A 24,752-nucleotide genomic window follows, 5' to 3' on the forward strand; every position below is an offset into this window, starting at 1 on the left:
TTGGGGGAATTTAATTAAAATGTCACACACCTGCCAAGTTCTGATATATTGATTCTTCTACAATTGCCCATCTTGATTTCAAGTGCAAAACAGCGATCTATCTTGCTTTGGCTTTCAGCATGGAAATTTATTTTGAACGTGTGTCTGTCTACGCGCGTACACGTGTGCACGTATGCTTGGAGGTGATTGACTTGCAGTGTCTCCCATAGCTTGTTTCTTTCCTTCTTTCTCACTGAAGATAAGAAAAAGGAAAGTGGAAAGAGTGGGTGGATTATGGATGGAGGTTATGGAAATAACAGTGATGACTGCAGTTGAATGCTAGCTGAGATCTAAGCTGCTTTGCACAGGCTACTCAATTGGGTAGGAGTGAACAGACATCACAGTTTATTTCATAGTGGCATTACGGTTTAAGTCTTCATGGTTTTTGTGGCTTCTTCTTTTCTTCTTCTTTTCTTCTTCTTTTCTTCTTCTTTTCTTCTTCTTTTCTTCTTCTTTTCTTCTTTTCTTCTTCTTTTCTTCTTCTTTTCTTCTTCTTTTCTTCTTCTTTTCTTCTTCTTTTCTTCTTCTTTTCTTCTTCTTTTCTTCTTCTTTTCTTCTTCTTTTCTTCTTCTTTTCTTCTTCTTTTCTTCTTCTTTTCTTCTTCTTTTCTTCTTCTTTTCTTCTTCTTTTCTTCTTCTTTTCTTCTTCTTTTCTTCTTCTTTTCTTCTTCTTTTCTTCTTCTTTTCTTCTTCTTTTCTTCTTCTTTTCTTCTGGTAACAGGAACGTTTTCTCTGTAATTGAATTTCCCTGCTTGCCAATTGCTGTTTTGCATAGCATGGGTTTTTAGCATGGATTGAAGTTTAAAAAAAAAAACAAAACAACAACTTGTAAAGCCATTAGCAAAACTCTTTCTCATATGTCCTTGGATCCTTAGCAGTAGAATCTTGCTGGATCCTCTTGCTCCTCTTCCTTGATTATATGTACTATATCTTGAGTTAAGTTTCATGCTTATAGTCGTCTGCATGTTTGATGAATGGTAGTTTTTCGTTGCCCTTCTTCTTTGCTCCTTTTGTTTGTGCTGTTTAGTAATTGCGCTGGATTGAAATGTGTCCACATGAAAAATAAAGCTGTTAATAATCACTTTGGGAGACTACTCCCAACCTAGAATATCCTGTTTTCTTCTGCCGTCCTTCAATTTTTTCCTACCTTGATATTGTTTAGTATATAAGGCACTAAATTAAGCCTTCTTTAAAAGATGATGCCTTGGGAAAAGCTGGCATTATCTTTCTTTGTTGAGTGTTCAGAAGCACACAACACATAAGATCTCTGAACTTTCTTAGTCACTGGCTGTCCCCTAACTGAAGAGAGGTTTCATTCATTCTATTTCCAAAACAGAGTAGTTTGTAACCAAAAATGAATCACAGAATCACAGAGTGGTTGAGGTTGGAAGGAACCTCTGGAGATCATCTAGTCCAACCCCCCTGCTCAAGCAGGGTTCTCTAGAGCATATTTCCCAGGATCCAGTCCGGGTGGGTTTTGAATATCTCCAGGGAAGGAGACTCCACAACCTCTCTGGGCAACCTGTTCCAGTGCTCAGTCACCCTCACCTGAAAATGACAGGAGTTTAAAAATACTTCTTGGCACAACATAAGTTGTCCAGATAGCAAGATAATCCTTTTTGGATCTGACAGATTTTATAGATGTGGTTATGCAGTTTCAGTAATTTAAATTTAAATCTAATATATACTTGGAGAATAATTACAGGAAAGTTATTACTTTTACCCTAAAGAACTAGTGATGTATATGAGAACTGTCATCAATTTGAAAACAATACCCATTTTTCTTGTCATTTCGGTCAAACTGACATGGAAAATGTTGAACTTGTGAGTTTAATAACTGTTTTAAGCTAAGTTGCATGGTTTTGAATGAATGTCTCTCCCCCTCTATATTGTAGTAGAAGAAAATCTCAGGTAAACAGGGTTTAATAATCTGGCTCTTAAGCTCCTCATTCCACTTTTCAATGTTACTACTGAAACCCGAAGGATAACCTGAAGAATTTGATTACTTTTGGAAGCTAAATAATATAGATCTATCTGTATGCGTATGTCTGATTTTCTTTTAAAACTATAAAGAGCATGAGGATCCGATGTCTGATTTTACTCAGTTTCATTCCTTCATTTTAAGAAGTTGTACGTTTTTCTGAATATAAAAATCATGTTCTTAAGCATATTATCCTCTATTCTTTGATTTAGAGCTTTCTCTTTCATGTATAGTGGGTAGGACCTGACAACAATATTTTAGTCCCATTAAGAAGACAATGGGAACATCTGTATTCTATGAGTTTAGTTTCCTCTCTGCTAGACGAAAAAGTCCTAAGCATTGCCCTTATCTTGTTAATGTGCTGAGATCTATAGCTGACCTGAAGCGTTGCTTCTCTTTAGAAACTTGTAGTGGAGAACGTTGAAGTTCTAACGCAAATGAGGACCAGCTTCGACAAGCCAGACCAGATGGCAGCGCTCTTTAAGAGATTATCATGTGGGTAACTAGAAGGGTCCTATTAAAGATGTAGAATTGTTTTTATCCTTATCTTTGTAAAGAAAATGAAGAAAAAATAATGTCCATGTATTAAGTTAACAGAAGCAGCACAACGTATGCTACTTTCAGTGTTAAGTGGGTTCATATGAACTGATGTAACTTTTCAAAATCTTCCAGTCTTGTCATGTACAGACAAAATGAGATTTAAGCATTAATCAATGCACAGGCCCTACTGCAATGATCTTTAAGCATCTTTTTAATTCAGGAAGGATAATGCTTAGAGGTAAAATAGGCTTCCGTTTCTTTTAACGGCTAGAATAACAATAATCTGCAAACTGGGTGAATATATGGCTGTAGTATTCTAACGAATAGGAAAGCACAAATGTTTTATGTGAAAGATAAAACCTCATTTCTCCTAAATCATGTTTCTGATTTGATTTCATCAAAATAAGTCATTGTGTTATGTGGAGGTTTTTTACGGTGTAATTATTAACACATTTTAAAATAATTATTTATTTAAAATAATTGTCAAAATGAAACATTTGAAATTCAAGAAAAGACAGAAGTAGGGTTAGCACTGAACATTGTTAACTGTTTATAACAGGGATCATTTCCCTGTTTTACAGGATGCATGTCTTCTACTGAAAATTTCATCATCAGCTCACATATAAATACCTGCTTCAGTATGTGCTTATTTTGGGATAATTACTTTTTTTTTAAAGGAATGCCTTTGTTACAGTATTGTATGTTTTTTCAGTATTTTGTAAAATTTTTTTTTCATTTTTTTTGTTGGGGGGATTGAACTTGTAAACATAACAAGCTCTTGTTCACTCTTCTCATTTCTCTTCAGCTGTTGACAGTGTTTTGAAGAGAATGACGATTATTGGTGTGATCTTGTCTTTTCGGTCATTGGCACAGGAAGCACTTAGAGATGTAAGAAATGCCTGAATCATTTAGAATATATTAAGTTATTTCTATTAAATTTAATGGAACAATAAGGTATTTGAAGCTTTACTATTCAGAAATGCTGCCTCTAAAGGCTTGGCACCTGGGTAAAACGGGAAGTCAGTCATAACTGAACCTTGAATTACAAGTTCTGGAAAAAAATTAGCACTTTCTGGGTACTGTTCAGGGAAATACTACATTAGAACACATAGGTTTTCATTTGAACATACCTGTCAGTGTTTTCGATGTTTAATAGATTTTTAAAAATTTCGCTTTGTTCAGCAACAGCTCAATTTTGAGTTTATTAAGCTTTCAGGTCTTAAATGAGTAAACTAATCCATATACACAAAATAATTTATGAAAAAAATAGAATAAATCTTGTAAAGATAACATCAGTGACTAATTGATCATTAATATTGTAAGTATTTTTCCTAATTTCATATATGTCTCTCTTAGGTCTTATCCTATCACATTCCTTTCCTTGTAAGTTCAATTGAAGACTTTAAGGATCACATTCCAAGAGAGACTGACATGAAGGTAATGTTTTGTCCTAAGGGTAATGGGACAAAACCCTTAGTGTGAAAAATCCAGAAACAACACCCTTTATTCCAAGGAGCTAAATAATTGTGCTTCTTCAGCCTACTAACGTTCTGGAAAAAAACTGATAGGGTAAACACAAGTCTGGATCTGCCTGTGATCATATTTGAGAATTTTCATGAAAAGAAGTGAGAATAAAATTTATCAAGTGTTAAAACATGGCTGAGCAGTAAAGGGAAGAATACTGAGATACTTGGTAGTGTGAGCTGGTAAAATGAAATATTTCAAGAACTCTCTATATGGCTGGAGTTCTATATGTCTAATAGCTACGAGCCTGATTTTGGCCTTCAATTGAAAATTCATGTGATCCTACCCTTTGAAACGTTTGAGGGGAAAAGGAGGGAAATAGCAGCATGAATACGGTGCCTTGCTTCTGAACAGTAGTGTGTTTACATCCAAAAATCCTTTGTTAATGCATTGTGTGGCTTCCGGCCGTGTGATGCACAGTAATTCCTGAACTTGAACCTATTTGTAATTCCTGAACTTCCACGTTATGTTTTGCTGTATATGTATGAAGTTATGTATGAAGATTTATTAAATTAAGAAAAAAAACTTTATCCTTATTAGAAGTACATTACAAGAACGATTCAGATCCCACTATGGGTGAGCCTCATTACTTGAGAAAACAGTTTGGCAGTCTGTCTGAGAACAATGTGTCAGAAGTTCCATGAAGAATGTGATAAGCTACTTAAATTTCATAAGTATGTTATTTTACTCCAAAAGATAAAGAATTACATGCTTTCTGAAACTTGCAAAGCTGATAAAGCAGCCATAATGCTTGAAGTTCCAGAAAACATTGAAACTCATGCCACAGTGGAGAAATAATATGGAAATGCTATGGAAAATGGACATAGAACTTCAAGGATATTGGCTCATGATAACAGCTACATCAAAATAATGCAAATTGCCTTTGCACTTCTCAAGAAAAGCCTTCCTAGAGAATAATTTTCACCTGTAGTTATAAAGTAAAATCTTTGATCACCGGTGCATCATTTTTCATTATTAAACTTGAGGAATCAGCATGCAGAACAGAGGAGAAGGAAGTTTCCTCTGCTTACTGGTGCCTAATCTTTTAAGAAGACACATTACAACCCCTGATGTCAAAGGGGATCTGAAAATACGATAGGCTAAAACAGTAAATAAATCATTGCAGACAACATTTACCATTGGCGTTCTTGAGCGGATAGTAACAGATCATCTTAAACATCTAAATGGATCTCTTTAGAGATGACTGGACTCATCTGTGTCAGCAGATAAGAGGAACCATAGTACTCTTTTCTTCTGTTCTCAAAGTCACTAGAGTAATTTATAGTCATAAGTGGATGGCCGTTTTGCCATAAGTGGATGGCAAAAAAGCCATGTGTCTACTGCTAAATAAAACCATGCCGAGGACTTTTCTGCCACGTAGCACCACCTAGGTGCTCTGCCTACTTACTATTTGGCTGTAGGTCTTCTCTGGGCCCTGTGCAGTTCCCCTGTGATTCTTAGATATACCTATTATTTTGTGCATGGTTATTCTAGTTCAAAGCATCTGGAATAATATGGGGGCACTAGAACAGTCCACCGCACTAGTGTTTGCGTGATACCAAACTTAGATGTCATGTGTCTTGCGGTATGACATAATGCTGTGTAGGATTGCCTGAGAATAGGAGGCTTGCAAGGGTAATTTGGAGGTCTGTATATAGAGAAGGAGCCAAACTTGCGTAGTCTTGTCCGTAGTGCCTACTGGGAACTGTCTCCGGCATGTGCTACCCCATATCTCTGCCAGAGCCTTGTCTTGGAAACAGCTTGTTAGTACAGCCAGAGCTATGCTAAAAATCTACTAACGATTAAGCAGTGTGGACAATCAGCAATTTGCTCTTCGAGCTTTCTCTCTGGCCTTGTCATGTATATTAGTAATAATTATAGGCAACAATGACTTCTTTTGGGACAATTTTTTTTTTCTTAAATGAAGGCATGTCAACAGATTTTTGCAAGGCTTTATACAATACAATGGATTGGGACGTTCAGATATTTTAAGACATAATACCAGTAATTTCCTACATAAAGAATTTACCATAGCAAAGCTTGAATAGCTTTAAAGCTGTTCATGAGAAAAGTAGTTGTTATAAAATGGTATTTTTATTTTAGTATCTCTAAGCTTTTGGGGGCCACTGGTAAAATGGAGATTTCTTTTTAGATGGTTGTGTGTCGTGTTAGGCTATTGGAACGTCTGTATGGGCTTTTACAAACAGGCTTGCACTTGATCCACTGTTGCTGAAAGCCAGTTTGTTGTCAACCGCTTCCCAGTCAGAGGCTGTGTAATTCTTTTAATGCAGCACTGTACTCAAGCTAGTATCATATGTCCTACTGACAGCATTGCACTTTGCTAACAAAGCAGTGTGCTTTTCATATCAGAAACTGCCCTCAGCTAGCCAGGCTAGCTAAATACAGCTAGCTAACTATATGAGATGGTGAAAAAGGTAAAACTTCTCAACTGTTAATGGAAGCAAGAGATAGCAGCAGCATTTCTCATAGTCCTTGGTATTTGGTATACCTTTGCTTTTGCAGGGTTACATCTGAAGTACAGCTTCAGATACTTTGTTCAAAATGTAAATTAAGGAAAGAAATAAATACTATGTTGAAAGTTTGTTAATGGCAATAAAAGAGACAGGAAGACTGAAACATTGGAAAATGGAATAAATTTCAAAATGTTCTCAGTTCCTCCAAATACTAGGTCCACTTGCAATCTAATTTTTGGCGCTTGGAGTCTCTGGCCACTGTTAAGCTGTATCAAACTTGAACGTTGCTGTGAGATTACTTCTCTGTTTTACTGTAAAATTTTATCAAATTGCAACTTTTGGCTTTTGCTTTTCTAAAAATGCTATGTTTACAGATCTTAGCTGACACTTTAGATCTGACAGAGAAAACTTGTAAGTTTTTTTGAACGAGAAAGATGTGGAAACAGAAGGCTAACTGGAAGTCAGGATGTTTGCTTTGGAGGTAATTTAGGAAAGTATACAAGCTTTGTTTGACCTGACAAAAAGAAACGATAGCCGGCTAGCACAAAAGTACCGACCCAGCTGTTCAGTTGTAGGTTAGAAATGAGGAAAATCTAAAGGCTCTTTATCTTTTTTCTGCCAAGTCTCTGAAATTCCTTAGTGCCTCAGACTCTAATATAACCATTTAAAAACATTAGCATGTCTGTGCTTCCTAATGTTTGCACAAAAACATTCAACCGTTGTGGCCTTTGTAATTATATTACTTCTGGTCCTCAGGTGGCAATGAACGTATATGAATTGTCATCAGCTGCTGGATTGCCTTGTGAGATTGATCCTGCCTTGGTTGTAGCACTGTCTTCCCAAAAATCAGGTAAGAAGTTGCAACTTAAAAAAAAAAAAAAAAAAAAAAAAGTACCTTTTGCTCCCTCCAATTTTTAAAAAACCCCAAAGCGTAGAAGTGTTTGTAGTGATAGGGAGAGACTTGTGTGTCTTAGTTCCTTTGTGTTCCTTAGGTGAACTTCATAATGGCATAAGAACGTGAATATTTTGTGTGTCTGCTGTCTAGATCATGCTGATTTGTTAGCTGAGAATCTTTCAAAGCACACATTAACTTGTTGACCTAGAAAAGGATAATGGGTAGTAGATGTTTAATGAGTTTAATGGTTTCTGGTGAAAACTGCAGTAATTTAAGGACAATGAAAGTGAGCCTCTGTTGCCAACAACTGCTGATGTGATGAGTTCTGTTGTACAGATCTGTAGTAAATCTGTATCATGTAGGTAGGTATTAGAAGCTGAAAATGCTGACTAAATGTAGTTTATGTGGGTAGTTCAACGCTGGTAGTGGTGTATTGTACAAGTGTTAACATGGAGCTTACAAGAAAAAACATGGTAAAATGAGCATATTAATGTTCTAACAATTTTTCTAGTGTTTTCTCTTGTTATTTGCTTTAGAGCACCACTGTCTAAGCTTTCCAGTTTTGTTTACTCTGGCAGTTTTGAAGGCATGAATAGAGACAATTAAGTGCTTTTTGACGTGTTTTAACTTTTTTCTGCATCTTCGTTATTGGACACTTGTTCTTGTTTTTCCTGTAGGTATGGGATGTTTAATGTTCTAATCAGTTAAAGAACATTTTAAACGCTACCTAGGTATTTTTCCCCTCTAATAGTAGTTGTTTTGGAAAAACAAAATACAGCTAATTCCAAAAGGTATTTTAATATTAAAATAGACAACTATCCAGCTCAACTTATTTTAACAGCATAAAATATAAACATATATATTTGTTTACATACATTATATCTATAATATACATAGATATATCTTCGGATAATATCTAGTTCATGAAATTACATTTTAAATATAATTTTTATTGTGCAGCTGTGTGGACGAGACAGGAAATTTCTGTATGTTTTCATGATTGGTTAGGGTCTTGTGTTTTGATTCTTTCTTTTTTTGCAGTTTGAAGTATTGTGCTTTCAGGCAAGCCCTGCTCACCTGAGAGTGGTGCCTGGATTTATAGTAGCATGAAAAAATACTTGGCTCAGCAAGCTAAAAGTTTAGTAACTTAAATGGTTAACAGTAATAGGATGGCAGCAACTTCATTCTGCAGATAAAAAACTGGACATTTTGAAGCTTCACCTTACGCTGTGAATCCTATTGTGGCAAGACTGAGATAATTTTCCTCCTTTCACAATGCAAACGTTTATTTTCTCTCTCAGAGAAATTTAATCAGACAATTTATAGCTTATACTCTAAGCTACCTGCAGTTGAAAGTGAACATTTTAAGATGATTTCTGAGTTAAAGGACTTTATATTTATTTTCAGAAAACATTAGTCCAGAAGAAGAATATAAAATTGCTTGCCTTCTCATGGTCTTTGTAGCGGTCTCCCTGCCAACTTTGGCCAGTAATGTGATGTCTCAGTACAGCCCTGCCATTGAAGGTAATGTTAAATATTTGCTGTGAATGTTGTCTTCGTAGTAGTCCTGGTTATTTCTTGAATCCTTTTGCTTTAAATATTTACTTACGTTTTGTAGTGAACAAATTTAAAAAGTGGCTAGCGAAGCTAGACGAATTGTTCTGAAAATTACTTTGAAGAGCATTTACTTAAGTCCTGTTTTCAGATCACTTTTTATGAAAAGTGAGTCTTCTACTGGAGATTTTAAGAACAGAAGCAGTTCAGATACTGTAGGGGGCAATCTTGGACTAATATGTGGAATAGATAGAGAATGCATTCTACATTAATTAGTGCAAGACTGATATCATTAGCATAGTTGTTTTAGTAATGGTTACATTTGCTTTGTGTCACTTATAAAGTAAGTTTTCTATATGAATGTGCTGTTCATATTACTAATAATAACGTTTTGAGAACAGAATCTGGAAGGTATGAGCTGTAAACAGAATTATATCATAAGGAATAGTTCAGCTTCCTTATTTTAAAAAGAATATTTTTTAAAAAATCTTGCCTCAAGGAAATTCTTTTCCTGTAATCCGCACAATACAGAATTCTCTTTCAGACAAAATTAAATTGAATAAGAATGACTGACAAAACTGTTCCAACACATACAAAAGTCACCTTTCAGATGTTCAGTCCATTCCCTTTGAGATGTGTACCATGGTTTAGATAAAAGAACATTTGTTTTCTACATCCATTCAATTGATACACTGTGTTTTTATGTTTTTTAAGTTACGTTATTTTTAATCAGGACAAAATTAAATTCACATAGAATGTCTAAATTGACTTCTGAAAATTAGAAGCTCTGGGAAGAGACCAAAACACCCAAAAGCCTTCTGTATCACTTAATGTAGTAGGCAAATCAGAATTTCTTGAGAGACCAAAGATTATGGTTTTAAGTGGGGTATTTATTTTGTAATTATGCATGCAAATCAGCTTTTTTGAAGGGGAAATGTTTTCCTCAATTTTGAGAGATTAGAGATTTGTTAACTCTCAAGTTTAATTTTAAACAGTAAGCATAGTCTTTTGCCCATTGTGGAAGAGCTGGATATCTCTCTTGTGTAACAAATAGAACTTGAACATTGATTTGAAGTTAAGGAAGTTAAAGTCGGCATCTTGTTTTTGATGATTAGGGACAACAGCTTATAACCCACGAAGTTGTTTCATGTTATCTGCAGTCTCATAGCATTTCAGTCGGTCTTTGCATGATTTATCAAAGTCCTGCTGGCTGAATGAAACTCTTGATATAGTCAGGAGTAGGGAATATCAAACGGTTTATGGGCAAAAAGGGGAGAATCTTGCTGGTTATATGACAAGCAGGTTGGTTGTCTTGACTGGGTCCAAATGATCCTGCTTATGTATGATTAAGACTACATCTGTTAAATATTACTTACTTATATTACTGACAATGCTGTAAGCAATACTGTAATGTAAGTAATACTGTAAGTATTACTTAGAGCTCCAGAAAAGATTTTCCGCTGTTGGCTTCTCCTTCAAGTCTTGGAGATATGCACTCATCCCTGTGCAAGTATATTTCTAGGAACCCGAATTAGGCTAGCTGAACATTACTGGCCACATTCTCTTTCTCAAGCAGGTTAGAGCTTGTGCATGCTTGCTTTCCTCAAAGTCCTCTCTCTTCCAAGGACCCTCTTAGTCTGCAGAATATGGAATGTGTTCATTCTATAAAAATAACTAAGTAAACAGAATAGACCTTGTCAGTCCTGCCTTCCTTGCATAATACTTTTTTTTCCTGCTTTCTGCCTCTTACTGTAGAACATCTGGCTTTAGACACTAAATAGATACTGTTTCCAGAATGAGAATGTAATATGTGCTAGAATATTAGTCTACTAGAGCAAAAGCCTTTTCTGAAATCTTGAAACCTGCCACAGATTGGTGGACAGCGGTTTCTCAATTGAATTTTCCGTGCTGATGCTTTTTCTACAATCTCTTAGGCCTAAAAATCAATTCTCTTCAGTTCGAAAAATATAAATTTAAATCAGCAGAATTAAGCAGAGCAGATGTTTTTGACTGCCTGTTCAAGGATAGTGGCTCTCGTATTTTGCATTAGCGTATTCATGGAGTAGTATTTAATTAAAAAGTAGGGGACAGCAAGTAGGAGTATCAGTTCTTACCCAGGGGGGAAAGGGAGCCCACTGGTAGAGGTCCAAAGGGTTCTTTGCTGGCACCCACTGCTCGACATATTCCTCGACAATCTGAAAAGGGGTGAAGAGTTAAGTGAGAAAAACTTTCAGATCATATGAAGTTACCGAAAGTACTGGAGAGAAGTAAAGAGCTGCAGAAAGATATTATGACACTGAATAAATTGGGCAATAAAATGCAGATGAAATTCATTTTTAAATAAACATAGTGTTGCACATGGAGGGGATCTGTTATTTCTCACATGAAATGATGGAGTTTCAGCTGACCTCACTATTCAAGCATGATTTTGGAGTTAGGCTAAATGGCTAAATGAAACTGAGTTCATTCCTCAGCGATGGTCAACCCCTTCCACCTCCACCAAACTACTTGGTAAGAATAACATGTCAGAAACGTCCGTAGTCTGCACGTGCGTTAACTCTTTCAAAGACCTCTTCCATTGACTGTGTTGGCACGTTTCCGTAATGTTGTATTTGTACAGGTGTCTAGTAATCTTGTTTTAAAGCAGTAGACTCAACTAATTTACCTAGAAGAGATATCAGGCTCCCTGATGTGCAATTTTTCTTAGTTTTCAACCATAGCTCTCTTGGAAAAACTAGTGTAATTTAATCACCTTGCAGTCCTCTGGAGCCTCGGTGAATTTTAGGCAAGCTGTGCAGTACTACAATTAGCAATTCGCCGGTTTTGTTCACGAGTTGCTATATTTGTCTTAGGTGAATACCATCTGATCCTGATGACTTGCTCATTTACAGAGAAGGGGAGAAAACCAGCTAATTAACTTAAGAAAATCCTGTTTGCGCGTGTCCATTTAGCCTAGTCAAGCGGTAACACTTTCAAGCTCTGTAGAAATGAGATGAACTTCCAGTATATGCTTTTCCTCATCTAAAAGCCATAAAGAGTCTTTGCCAGGCTAGTTTGACCATTATAACTTTCCTCTGTACTTCTAATTGCTTTTGTGATACCAAGTTCAGCCTGTAAGAGTACTTTTCTGCTGTTGCGTAAAACATTAAACGTTGATCTTGCGTTTTCAAACACGATGCTGAGGTAATGTTTGTATGCTTTTGTGTAGGACACTGCAACAACATACATTGCTTGGCAAAAGCTATCAACCAGATTGCTGCAGCTTTATTTACCATCCACAAGGGAAGCATTGAAGACCGTCTTAAAGAATTTTTGGCTGTATGTATAACTTAATTTCTACAGCTAGCTTCTCTAAAAAGAGAGGAACTCACATGCCCTGATGCACCTTAATCTATCTGATGCATAGTGCTAGGTCATACAGGGCTACCATTAAAACGTCAATAAATGTGAGCAAGACTCCCCCTACCCCCCCTTTTTTTTCTGGGTGGTTTAAGCAGTTATAGGGGTAAACTAACTTTCTGTACGTAGAAATCCACAGAAGCAACTTTTTTTTTTTCTCCTTAAAAAGATCTTTCACCTCTGGAACTTTGTTGCATTTTGTAAAAGAGAAAAAACCTTTAGCCACTGACTTGTCTAGTGCAACTGCTGGCTATAAAAGATAAAAGAAAAATGGCTGTGTGTCAAGTTGCATACGTTTGACAAGTGAAGGAAACCAGCATAATTTAATGCGATTTAAAACACTTTTGGTATGAAGTTTGTATTTCTTCAGTATTAAAGAACTAGTTTCCTACCACTGCTTTTATTGCACGGACTGTGGCTTGATGGTTCAGGTGTTTTGTTAATCTTGTCTTTATAGTACTTTTTACATATCAATTATTGTTAGTCTGAAAATGACATTTCTCTCAGGAAGATGATGTACTGGTGGAGAGGATCTACTTTCATGTCAGAAGTTAATTAAATATAGAAAAATAATCTTAGGTTATTTCATGCTGATGGGTATGTGGTAAGGTTCTTTTGCAGTATTCCTGTTCACTTCAAAATTACAAATTAATCGATGAAAGAATTTGTTACAGAGAAATACTGATGTAGAGCTAATATTTTAAGTTCAAATCCATGATAATAAACATGTGGCTTAGGCACGTTGCCACTGCTTGGTGTGAGCACATAACTAATGATTGTACATCTGAAAGTCGAAGGGAATATTTTTCTTCAAATTTCTGTAAGTCATGAAAAAAAGGGTTATCACCTTATCTGCAAATAAAGCATTTTATCATCCTGATCTTGTAAAGAGCTAAGCACTTGTATAAGTTTCTAGAATATATAGTCTTTTAAAACTAGTAAATTTGGATTGCTCGTGCCCTAGTATATCATTCATTGCCTATTAGAGTGACATTTCCTCAAGTAAATATATAGTTCTGAAAGTAAAACTTCAATCATTTTTTAATCTTACAGAAATGCAATACTTTTTTGTGCATATTGGGACAGACAGAGAAAGTGAAGTCTTGATCCCGTGGGAGTTCTGTCATTAACTTCAGTAGAAGTTCTGTGAGTTTTTTTGTAGTAAAATACAATACACTTCTGTGTATTTGAAGTACTGTTTAATAAGCAACAACTTGCTGAGAGTAAAACCCAGTGATGGTTAGTGTGCTTAGGATTACTTACTTTTCATTGCAGCTATTAGTACAATGCAGTGTGTTGGTTAGGCTATAGATGCCTTCTTCAGAAAGGTAAATATACACACACGTGCACATGAGTGCATAGGTATGAAATGGCAGAAGCTGGTCAATGTATTGTTTATTTACTGCCTTGAAATACTTGTTTTATATAGCTTGCATCATCTAGTCTGCTGAAGATTGGCCAGGAGACTGACAAAACTACTACAAGGAACAGAGAATCTGTTTACTTACTACTAGACATGGTAAGCCTTTGCCTGTTTCATTTGTTTTAGTAGCTTTAGGGATAGGCTTCACATCACATTGTTCAACAAAGGTCTTTTCAGAGTTGTCTTTGGTGTAACTCAGCAACCTATGGAAATTATTCTTGATGTCGTTCTTACTGACATTCTAATGTTAGGGGTTACGTTTTTGCACCTCTTCCCTTCCCCAACGCACACACGAACACTCATTTTTACCATTATCCTTTGTTGCCTAGAACATGGTATTACAATATTTAGATTACTTTCATTGTTGATTTAGTACCTACATTATTAAAATTTTCACATTAAAGAAGTTCTGTTCAGAGTGTGGCAGGGGGGGAAGCTTCTTTGCACAGAGGTTTTCCATTTAATATTATGTATCTCTGTGGAAATAACAGGAGTAGCTGTGAGAAGCAATGAGTTTATAGCAACATGTTTCTCCCCAATATTTAAACTTTGTGTTATTTCTTTTTACTATTAAAAAAAAAAAAAAACAGTACTCTTGTGGTGGAGACCAGAAGTAGCTACATGAAAGAGATTATTAGCAGCAACTGGTAGAAGGTATTTGGCAAAATTTTGTGTTTCTGGTATTTTTCAGATTGTGCAGGAGTCTCCATTCCTGACAATGGATCTCTTGGAGTCCTGTTTCCCTTATGTCTTGCTGAGAAATGCATACCATGCGGTCTACAAACAAAGTGTCACATCCTCTGCCTAAGTATCTACTTATCGGAGATAAGACATAGCACGCATCTATGTGGCCTCAGTTTTATCTGTAAACTGTGGAGCTATTTTACTTTATGGCCTGATGAACAGTTTTGTGGATTATAAACTTTTTCCATAAAGTTGTATTTCTGATCAGTGGTTTCTTAATATGGTTGTACTACAATATCAGCTTGGTTGCTTTTTAGGTTGCACATTCATGAAGACTTTTTTCTCTTCTTTCCTTTTTTTTTTTTTTTTTAACTTTAGGGCATCAATTATGTTTTAAAAAAATACTATTCTGCTATATGTTTTTGATATTGATCATAAAAACAATAATTGCTTGTTTATTTCCAAGAAGAAAAATGTATTTAGTGATTATTTTAGATAGTGTAGGTTTCATCTGTGTGTAAATTATTTCATATAGGGAGAGTTATAATCTTGTACCTATTGTTCTTATTGAAAACAAATATTGGATGTGCATTTCTGTGAAGTAATTACAGCATTTCTACTTTTATTTGAAATATTCACCAAACTGCATACTATGACACTATCTAACATTAAAAATGTTATAGGACTGCTTATCCCTCAAGACAGCAATCCTCTCCTAATATTATTAAACAACAGCAAGTGGTGGTGTTTGTATAAAGCATAGTGGAAATTTTTTTTAAACTAACTTCTGTGGTGCCCTGTTGGCATTAACACTACCATTGTACCCTGCTGTATAATAAACATTCTTACACATTTATCACATGTTGATAAAATGGTAGCCCTTAACCACTTTTTATATGTTTTAAATTTTTGAAATTCAAGTGTACCTTCCATAACATACAATAAACACTAGACTGTATTATCTGTTGGTGAATTATTTTTAATATAAATGTTATCCTGGTATTTTAAGCTTAAACTTTGCTGTTGTGCAATGATTTCTATTTTAGAGTTGATTAAATATCAATCCTTAGACCTTTTATATGAAGACTTTTTATAATCCTTCATCTATTGGCTTCTGTGGCAGTGAATTTTGTAAAAACTGGAAGAAGGAATTAAAACCAGTGTAAAAAGTGTCAGTTTAGTGCTATTAACCTTTAAATCTTAATTTTAAATAATAAAGCAAGAGGAGTGTTATTATATACTACATAGTGATGTATATTGCAGCCATAAAAATAAATGTATTGTTAAAGCATGAAACTTGATATAATTACAAACCAAGAGAATGTTGCTAAAACCATAACATCAGACAATACTGAGACAGATATATAATAGGCCTTTTTTTCTTCTTCCCCCACCCCTTTTTTTTTTTTTTTTAAATCAATCATGCAAATTGGCATGCAGGATAGCTTTGGCTCATTTAGTCTGAAAGGTGACCAGATGGTTGTGCTCTTTGATCCACAGCATATAAAGGCAATGTGGTTCTCAGTGGCACAGACTCTGGACATTGTATAGAGCCCCTGTTCTTGATGCAACTTATATGCATGCTGGTAACTTTTTCTATTATGAAAGAGCTGTTGTATGCTCAGCTACAATAGCTTCCTCTGTCCAAAGAAAAATAAGTACTGGAATAAAATTGTCCTAAGGAAGTAAGACGGTGCATCTGTATTTTTCCTAATTATGCATTTCATGTTATAACCATGGAACTATTTTTAAATTGATAATTTGGTACCCTAACAAATACGTTTGTTCACAAAGAAGTTAGGTTAAGTGTGAGACTTAAAAGTTTTATTCTTTTTGATTTATAAACTACTTTGAAATGTCTTAATTAAGATTTTAATTGTAATGTAGCCATTTGTGGAAAAAACAATGCCTGTTTTCAAGAGCAAGTCTTGAATATCTGAAGATAACCTATTTTGTGTCTTTAATCTTTAAGTTCAAAGGAATTGCATTGAGTCATTTACCTCTGATCCCCAACAAACTTTCTGCTGTCTGAGGTGTTAATGATCTAAGATAGTCTAGAAAACAGGTAATCTGACAGATGAGTACAGTATCTGCAAGAAGTTACCTCTGGCACAGTCAGTTTTGATTCAGCCGTGAACCTTTTAGACTCAGTATTTTCTATAGGAGATGCTGTATGATTGCGCTATACTATGTGGTACGCAGATGCTTGAGATTTCTTTTTTAACTCTAACCTTCCTGCAATATCTCAGAGCAAGTTTAGAACTGAACTGAAAAATGGGACAGTCTGGGAAGAGTGGTGGGAATTAACCCATGTACTGTTTTTTTTTGTGGGTGGTATTTGGTGGGAGGGGAATTCTTGCTAAGTGACAATTATTTCTGGTTTCAGCTGAGCTACCACAAAGATATTTAGGGCTTCAGCCTGCTTGTTGAGGCCAGAGCACATCAGGTGCAGTCCTGGAGGCAATCTGTGTCCATGCACTACAGACATTTTAATAAACTAACTGAACCTAGATTTTGGGGGAGAAAGGTCTGGAAGGAATCCTCCTCTGGAGCCTGAAATATCATGACCACAACTTAAGTTCAGCTGTTGTTCCTGTTAGTGGGTTGGGTGCTACCTTGTGCATTTCCACAAGTGCTTGCAATTTCTGAACATAAAGTACAGACAACTTGAGCTGATTCTATATGGAGCCAGTTTGAATCAAATGCCCAATTAGCGGGGGGCGAGGGGGAGAGAGAGGGTCTGCCTTATGGAAAGAGCATATGAGAAGAATGTCCTCTTGCTGTCCAGAAAACTGTTTTGTTCAGTTAAAAAAAAAAAAAAAAAAAAGCGGTGTTCATGAGGGCAAAAGATTACTATCAAAAATTAGAAGTGAAACTTCTTTCTGCAAATATGGTGGAGAAGGGAAAATAAATGCAGAATAAGCAGTGATTGTTTTCTGCACTACAGTACAGTATAGTGCAGTACAGTAGCCATGTATTAGTCTAGCTAAAGATGGCCTATATTGCAAGAAAACTATGCCTTCTGTTTCATAGCTTTGGGATTGAAAGCCAAATGTTGCCTGAGAGGTTGTGGGCAAGATCCAGGTTGCTTTACATGAGCATGAACATTGTTCCCTGGGCAAGGCAAGGAATGTAAATGACAGCTACCCCTATTTGATATGTTTTGTGGATGAGAACTGTACTTTTCAGGGTTGTCAAATAACCAGCTTTCAAAAATACTCAGACTTAGGCCTATCTTTTTAAATACAAACTTTGAAGCACTTTTTGCAATGAAGTTAAGTCTTCCCTTAAAATGACAAATGTTTTTATTCTAAGATGACCACTCTATGTATGCTTTTGCCATTTGTCATGTTAGTAAGGCTATAAATGTTTGTACACATAAAATCAAAATGGCCCTACTGACCTATGTTCAAAACTATATCTAATTTGTTCTTAACAAGTCATGCTGTTTCCCGTACTACTAGGTCAAAACGACCTGTTCACTGGATATAGTGTCAGGGTGTCTTACACAATTCAGTAATTGAAAATGCTCGTATTGAATTCTGAATCAAAAGCATATGTTGAGCTTAGTGTAAAGCAAGGGGATTTGAGTAGTTTCTTGTCTAGACTTTCAGGCTATCACCTTGTTCATGATTATAATAATCTCTATGTATTTTTTCCAAATAATAAACAAAGGGGATTAAACAATAAAAAATAATACATCTGTGTGAGAGCACAGATGAGAGTTGCAATGCTGCTGCAGTTGTGTTTGCAATCCTAATACTGGTAAACCCAGTTCACAGTCCATTAACAATATAATTTCATATCTTGCCAGTAGTCACTTCAAAGCTGTGACCAGGAGAAGATGGAAAGGCATTATCTCAGATTTTCTGCGCTTTTCTGTTCTTGCCCTCCCTGCTTTTGCCTCCAGTGGAGTCACTGTATGGCCTTTAAGTTTTGTTAAATTTGAGATAAATCCATGGGCAGCCCGTGCAGAAAGCAGACTCTTGTTTGGGAAGAGCAGTATTATTTTTAAATATCAATTAATTGACAATCTCTTTAAAAACAGCAAGAACATAATAGCTACAAAAAGGAATGAAAGAAAAATAAGAGGGGAGTGAGCTGAAAACTGATCACAGCGTGCTCAGAGAAAGGCATGTTGCTCAATGACTCAATCAGTTTCGTAACTGTAAGTCCTTATTCTGGCATTTTTGATGGATTAAATTTAGATTGTATCTCACTGACTCCATCGTAGTATTTCAAAATCTCAACTGAGGTGTCATCTGCTTTCCACTTCATAAGTGAAGTAGCAAATTTGTCCAGGTTTAGGGTCATTCGTAAATTAGGAATGCTTGAAAGTGTATAATTTCAAGACATTTTAGTCTGAACATGTTTATCAAGTCGAAGTCAGCAAAACTGGACGGGAATGTGTTTCTGTTACAATGAAACAATATAGATGGGCCTATACTATTTGGAATTAGTTCCATTTAAGTCTTTTCAATGGAAGATATCGTGAAAGATATTTAGCAATAGTGATGCTCATTTGTTACAGTGAGATTTGAGTAAGTGAAAGGATTTATCTCAATGGTTTATTACGTTCGGATGAACAAAGCCCTTTGAAAGGCTGAGAAGCAGTTGACGCTGGCTTTAAAGCTAACAGAATTGTGCCTGCGAGCATGATCTCTACTGTAATATTGTATACTCAAGCCGCCTGGACCTCGAGTCTTAGGTCTGTGTGCTGTTAAGTGCTCAATGGTCCTAGTGTGAAGAGCAGAGAAATGAAATTAAAATCATTGATGACCACCTAGGACCATTGTAAAACCACCATATACACTATTTGAATCAAGTCATACGGGGCAGTGAGAGAGTACTGGTAGTTTCCAGCTTTGGAGCTGAGATGCAAAGCAGACAAAACTACAGTGGTCATCTCTCTATGGAAAAGTACCGATAAAAAAAAAATATTCTGTGGTATTCAAAAATACATTTTCCTGAACTTTTATTCTAATGATTCCAGCGTGATGACTGACAGACGTGAGAATAAAGGACTGAGTCATTGTATATGTAATTAGCCTTCTGTTGGTAGGTAAAATAAACGAGCATTTGTTGGTCACAAAACCTTGAACAAGTTTATTTCCATCCCTTTAAACTGGCAAATATTTGTATGTATGCATGTGAGCTCTACTGCTAGAGGAGGAAGGGGGAAAAAAAAGGATTTTTCTTTCCAATTTTAGAAAACAAGCCTGTAGCTTCAAGAAGAGGGGGAAAAAAAGCAAGCATTACTGTATGTACATTTTATAAGTGAAGAAAAAAATAGGCCTAAAAAAGCTTGTTGGGAGGTTAGCTTTATGAATCTCGTAAAAGAATTACTAGGGAAGACAGCACAACGGTCTACCTTTTAAAAACTATAAATAATTTCTGGAAAAATGCCACTAATTCTTTCCCTTGACATTGGCTCAACTAAGGAAGTTTACTTAGTGGACAAGTAAAGCGGTTTTCAAGCATTTTAGTTATCAACACCATCATCCTATTGTTTCACATGTTTCTGCCTTTCAGTTCAAAAACATTCTTAATGCCATCAGGGAACTGGAAGAAGATAAACATTTTTATAATTTCCTGGGCATGATATTTATTCTGCCACCACTGAAGTGTTTGCGGGATTAAGAACTATGATGTGAAAGTTGCAAGGTTCCAGAAATATCCCCCAAATCACACTTTTATTGAAAAGCTTTAGAATCACTAGTGGATAGTTTGAAGTGATTGTAAATCACTGGACACGCTGAGCACTGCGGACTTCTGCAAATGACTGAAAGAGCTGGCAAGCAAGGAAAGGGCTCTGTAGGAATAACAAGATTTTTTAAAGAGACTAGGCACTTACTATAAGCTCTGTATGACAGCTAGGTAGTGGATTACATTATTATGTAATCTAAATTATGTTGTGGTATGTATTCATGTTCAGACCTAGTCTATAGACCATCAGCTGTTATTTAATTGTTATGAATCTCTTAATATCTCTTTTCTACCTTCTTTCACTTTCTCTAATAGAAGAAAAAAAAAAAGGGGAGGGGGAATGTGAACACCCTTGCTAAGTGACAGAAGTGGTTGCAGACTCAGTAATTCTATGTGATTTTAAAGATTTTCAGTAAATCAGAAAAGGGACAATGAACTGAGTTTTGAAGCTGAAAATAAACATCAAACAGCTACTTATCTGGAAAGCATTATCTGGGTTGCACACTTACCACTACAAGGGATCTGACAGGGAAAGAAACATGCCGTCAAGACTTGACGCATAATATATACATAAGGAAACTGAAAATCTTAACTTGAAAGAGTTAAAAACTTCTGTGAATGTGGCTGACTTTTTTAAAAATATAGATATTTTTACAGGATTAGGTTTCATAGTTTTCTGTTTTTGAGATCATTTGCTGTTTGTGTATCTTGCAGGTGTATTAGTAAAGGCTTTAAGGAAAGGCAACATTTATTTCCTAAGTTTGTTTTGGTTCCAGTACAAACCCCTTGGCAATCCCAGTAGTAACTGCCAAAAATATCAGTAAAGTATATGTGAGCTATTTTGGCTTCTATTTATGCATAATACTTGATCCTATGAGATGCTGAACACAGTCAGCTCCCGTTAAAGTCAGTGGTTAAGTCTGAGTTTCAGCACCTGGCAACATTAGGCTGTTACTGTAAAACTCAACTGGTTTTGCACATCTTATTTTTAGGCATGGGTGTGATTTGGTACTTAATGCGGCTGTGTACTGCTAATAAATCTGTATAAGCAGAAGCAAAGACAGACTTTAGCACTGCAACTTGAAGGCTATAAATCTTAAATAGTAAATTTATAGTTTAACAAAATTAAATTCTCAGTGGTTACGGCATTTAAACTTAGGAATCTGAAATTATTTCTACAAAAGCTAGAATGAAAAGGCAGCATAATGTATATGGTATTATACAGCTTTGCAGTTTTTGCCTTAAATGCTCCATCTGGAGGTCGTTATAGCTCAGAGAGGGTTAAGTGGATTCTGTGTCTCTAGAATGACCCACAGTGGGAGGGAAAGATACATTTTTATATATGTTCTAATCTCACTATGGCAAACTCCCATGAGCCCAGGATAAACGTTCATTATCGTGTTCATTACAATAGCATATAGCAATTTGTTGCACTAGAACGATGAACAAAATGTGTATTTAAACTGAACACCTGTACGTGATACTATTATGGAGGCTACCTTACGTTAATAAATGCTCAAACAGTAGTTAAATTTTAAAAGAAAAAAATGTACACCTGCATGTTAGAGTAAGAAAACGTGAAGAAAAAAGGATTGCTGTATCATGATCAAACTTGTCTGCTTTGAGTCAATATACTGTTAAAAATGTTAGTTTTTGCAGATGGGGAGAGGTTGTTACAAGATTTGTAATAGCCTCCTTGATTGTATGGGCTAACCAGTATATGCTGAAGATTACCAGTTTTGCTTGTTGGATGATAAAGGGTCCTGTAAGAGAAAAGACATTCAGTCAGAAATCCGATCAGAATAAATATGCATAAGGAAGATGAAAAGCTTAATTCTGGTACCCTCTGACTTTCAACAGTTTGACAAGTTGTAATTTACTTTTGGATTATGTAGTCCAGGTAAATCTAGCAGTTAACATTTACAGAGGCCAGTTTGCCACATTAGAGCTAGAGATTTTCTTATCTACTCTTGGATGTGCTGCAGTATCTCCCATATTAACAATATATCTTCTTCCTAATGCAGTCACTGAAATGGATGACTCATACCTTTTCTAAAATTAAATGTGCATTTTTGAACGGACAGAACAAAGGATGCAAGCTTATTAACAGTCCTTGAGGTAGGATCTGTGAGGGTAAGCAAGTGCAGAAAGTCATTTCCCTTGGAGAAGCTTCCCAGAAATACTTCTGGGAAAGCTGAGCAATCAGTATAGCATTTGGATCCCTGACAAACAGTCTGATATAATGCTATGTAGTGCCAAGAAAAGCGGAGACCTAAAGTCCTTTGTCACATCTAGCCACGTTTAAACATGGAAGCTGACGAGGTCTTCTGAGCTGATCAGAATATCTGAAACTACAATTTCTGGGTATAGTACAATAATATGTACTCAGCACCTTAGTCTGTAGCAGCAGGCTCTTCATTTCACAGAGCAGTTGTCCCGTAGGTCATGTGAGAGCGCAGGTCTCTACACTGTTTCAGCTGAACAGTAAGAAAAGGTGATAATCATAGTTTCCCCCTCTGCTGCCCAGAGCTCATCTCCGATGCCTGTAGGTTTACTTGTGAACTCCCAGCCAACTTAATTTTGTCCTGAAGAAGTACCTTCTCAATGATCATGGATGGTCACAACAATAAACACTGAGTACTAAAGCAACAGGCTTATATTTCAGTTCTCCAAAGTGTCATCTCTCTTCCATCTTACCCTTTTGAATTGCTGCAGATCTAGCAACTGGCTTCTCATCTGCCTGGACTTTGTATCATGGCATGAAAGCAAATTTTTTTGTATGTATCTTTAATTAAACTGATGACAACACAGTTAAGGGAGATTGTTTCATACCGTGTTACTGACTGTGGGGTAGTGTAAAGGAAGCTGAAACAAGTTCACTTGCATGAAGATTTAACAGGGTTCGTAGCTGATGGCATATTAATGATGATGCTTGTGCCGCCCTACTGATGGAAATTACTTCTGGGAGAAAATGAAAGTAGGGGAGAGACAGGAAAGGGTAAACTGCCCAGCAGCCAGCCAGGAAGAGAAGCAGACAAGCATCTTTCCCGAGTGTCCTCAGCAATCCACCCCCGTGAGTTTTCCTTTAGAAGCTACATAGCTTTCGTCAAGACCTGCTCAGACTCCCTATTATTTGTTCCAGTTCGTGACGCTGTTGGTGTTGACAGGCCCATGCTTTGCTTAGAGCTAGTGTTGCACACCGGTCGATTGTGTGTGTGCACGTTATTGGGTCCCCCAACATAAGCTACAACCAGAGGATGGAAACGGGGTGGAGGAGGAAGGGGTGACTCCCATGCTGGTGGCAGTCACTTTCCCTGGGAAACCACCACCACAGCAGTGCCAGGCTTTGCAGGTGCAAAGCCATGAGAATGACAACATGGGGACAACAGGAGCAACAAGGGGAAAATACTGCCCTGGTGGTGCCAGGAAGGGCCGCTGGGGCCACGAGGCTATGAGCAAGGGCAGGGTGCCCACGGCAGCCTCTGCCCTTCACAGTGCTCAGGCCCTTCCAGCCCTGTACAGCGGCAGGCAGCACTCCCTTTCCCTTGAGAGGGAAAATTCTGAGCTTCGTCTCACTGTTTTTGTCTTTCAGCAAGGAATGCAAGAGCTAAAGCGTTTCAGCTGTAAACCTGAATCAGATTCCAGCAGAGCCCTCAGGGCATACGCAAGTCATTCACAGCTGTTGGAGAAAGAACTGTGTTCAGGACACTAATTATGTTTTGATAAATACAGTAAGTGACTGTGGATGGTCGTTCTTCATCTTTGCACTGAAGAATTGCCAAATTAACACAGATCAATGAGAAATAGTGGCATGAACTTAAAATCGAGATATTTCAGTTTGAAATGCAAGTCGTAATAGTAATTAGATGGTTTGGTTTTTAAAGATTTGGAACCATAAAAGCTCTCAGGTATAAATTTTGAATTTTGTGTCATAGTCACAGATCTGAGTAGTTATAGACTATCAATGGAGAGCGTTTATCGCCTTTGAATTTAGATATTCTCCCAAGTGAAAAAAATGAAAGTCCATCAATTGCTATATTCAAAAGTGGACTTAATATGTGTTAAGCCTGGGCACAAGGAAAGGTGTGAATGTAATTACTCCAGCTAAACTATAAACTGGAGCATTTCTTTTTCACTGGAAGCTATCCTCTGAAAGACTTGCATTTAAGATGAGATGGGAGGATTGTCAACAAAGGATGACAAAAGATGTTTCATGAGGTTCAGCTTTTTGTCTTCTGCTGTTAAGTCTCTTCAGCATGACCGAATGCTTTGAAAAGCATGTACTCCTAGCAATAAATCTGGCCGTGGAAAACTAATACACGTTCCAATATCCAGATGGAAAATAAGCATTCCAGGTAGAAAACCTTACTACCAGGACGCTGCAAGCCCTTATGTGGCCGCGCAATCTGGGAAAGTTCCAAGCAGCTAACAAACTCACCCTGGAAACCGCGTCTTCTCTGGGATGTATATATGCGTATGCCTGTAGACTAAATGTCTACAATAAGGAGTGTTGGACAGAAATGCTATTGGCATC

The 24,752-nt window shown here is 36.5% G+C and overlaps 1 protein-coding gene and 1 long non-coding RNA gene across 6 annotated transcripts in view; one reads left to right on the top strand and one right to left on the bottom strand.

Annotated features, from left to right (window-relative positions):
- The window catches only part of NCKAP1 (NCK associated protein 1), an 80,563-nt gene extending 65,090 nt beyond the window's left edge, over positions 1-15,473 (top strand). For all 5 annotated transcript variants that reach the window (XM_009676329.2, XM_068948366.1, XM_068948367.1 and 2 more), the window contains 8 exons: positions 2,421-2,514; positions 3,365-3,447; positions 3,916-3,996; positions 7,314-7,407; positions 8,860-8,976; positions 12,215-12,324; positions 13,835-13,924; positions 14,520-15,473. In XM_009676329.2, the coding sequence (XP_009674624.2) occupies positions 2,421-2,514; positions 3,365-3,447; positions 3,916-3,996; positions 7,314-7,407; positions 8,860-8,976; positions 12,215-12,324; positions 13,835-13,924; positions 14,520-14,636 (786 nt within the window). In that variant the 3' untranslated portion in view covers positions 14,637-15,473. The remainder of the gene's footprint in view (positions 1-2,420; positions 2,515-3,364; positions 3,448-3,915; positions 3,997-7,313; positions 7,408-8,859; positions 8,977-12,214; positions 12,325-13,834; positions 13,925-14,519) is intronic.
- Positions 1-24,752, bottom strand: part of LOC138067633 (uncharacterized) — a 44,784-nt gene that overhangs the window by 11,783 nt on the left and 8,249 nt on the right. Inside the window, exon 2 of the long non-coding RNA XR_011141883.1 lies at positions 11,121-11,201. This is a non-coding gene — a long non-coding RNA (uncharacterized lncRNA). The remainder of the gene's footprint in view (positions 1-11,120; positions 11,202-24,752) is intronic.

Source organism: Struthio camelus, chromosome 6 (assembly GCF_040807025.1).
Source record: "Struthio camelus isolate bStrCam1 chromosome 6, bStrCam1.hap1, whole genome shotgun sequence".
NCBI lineage: Eukaryota > Metazoa > Chordata > Aves > Struthioniformes > Struthionidae > Struthio > Struthio camelus.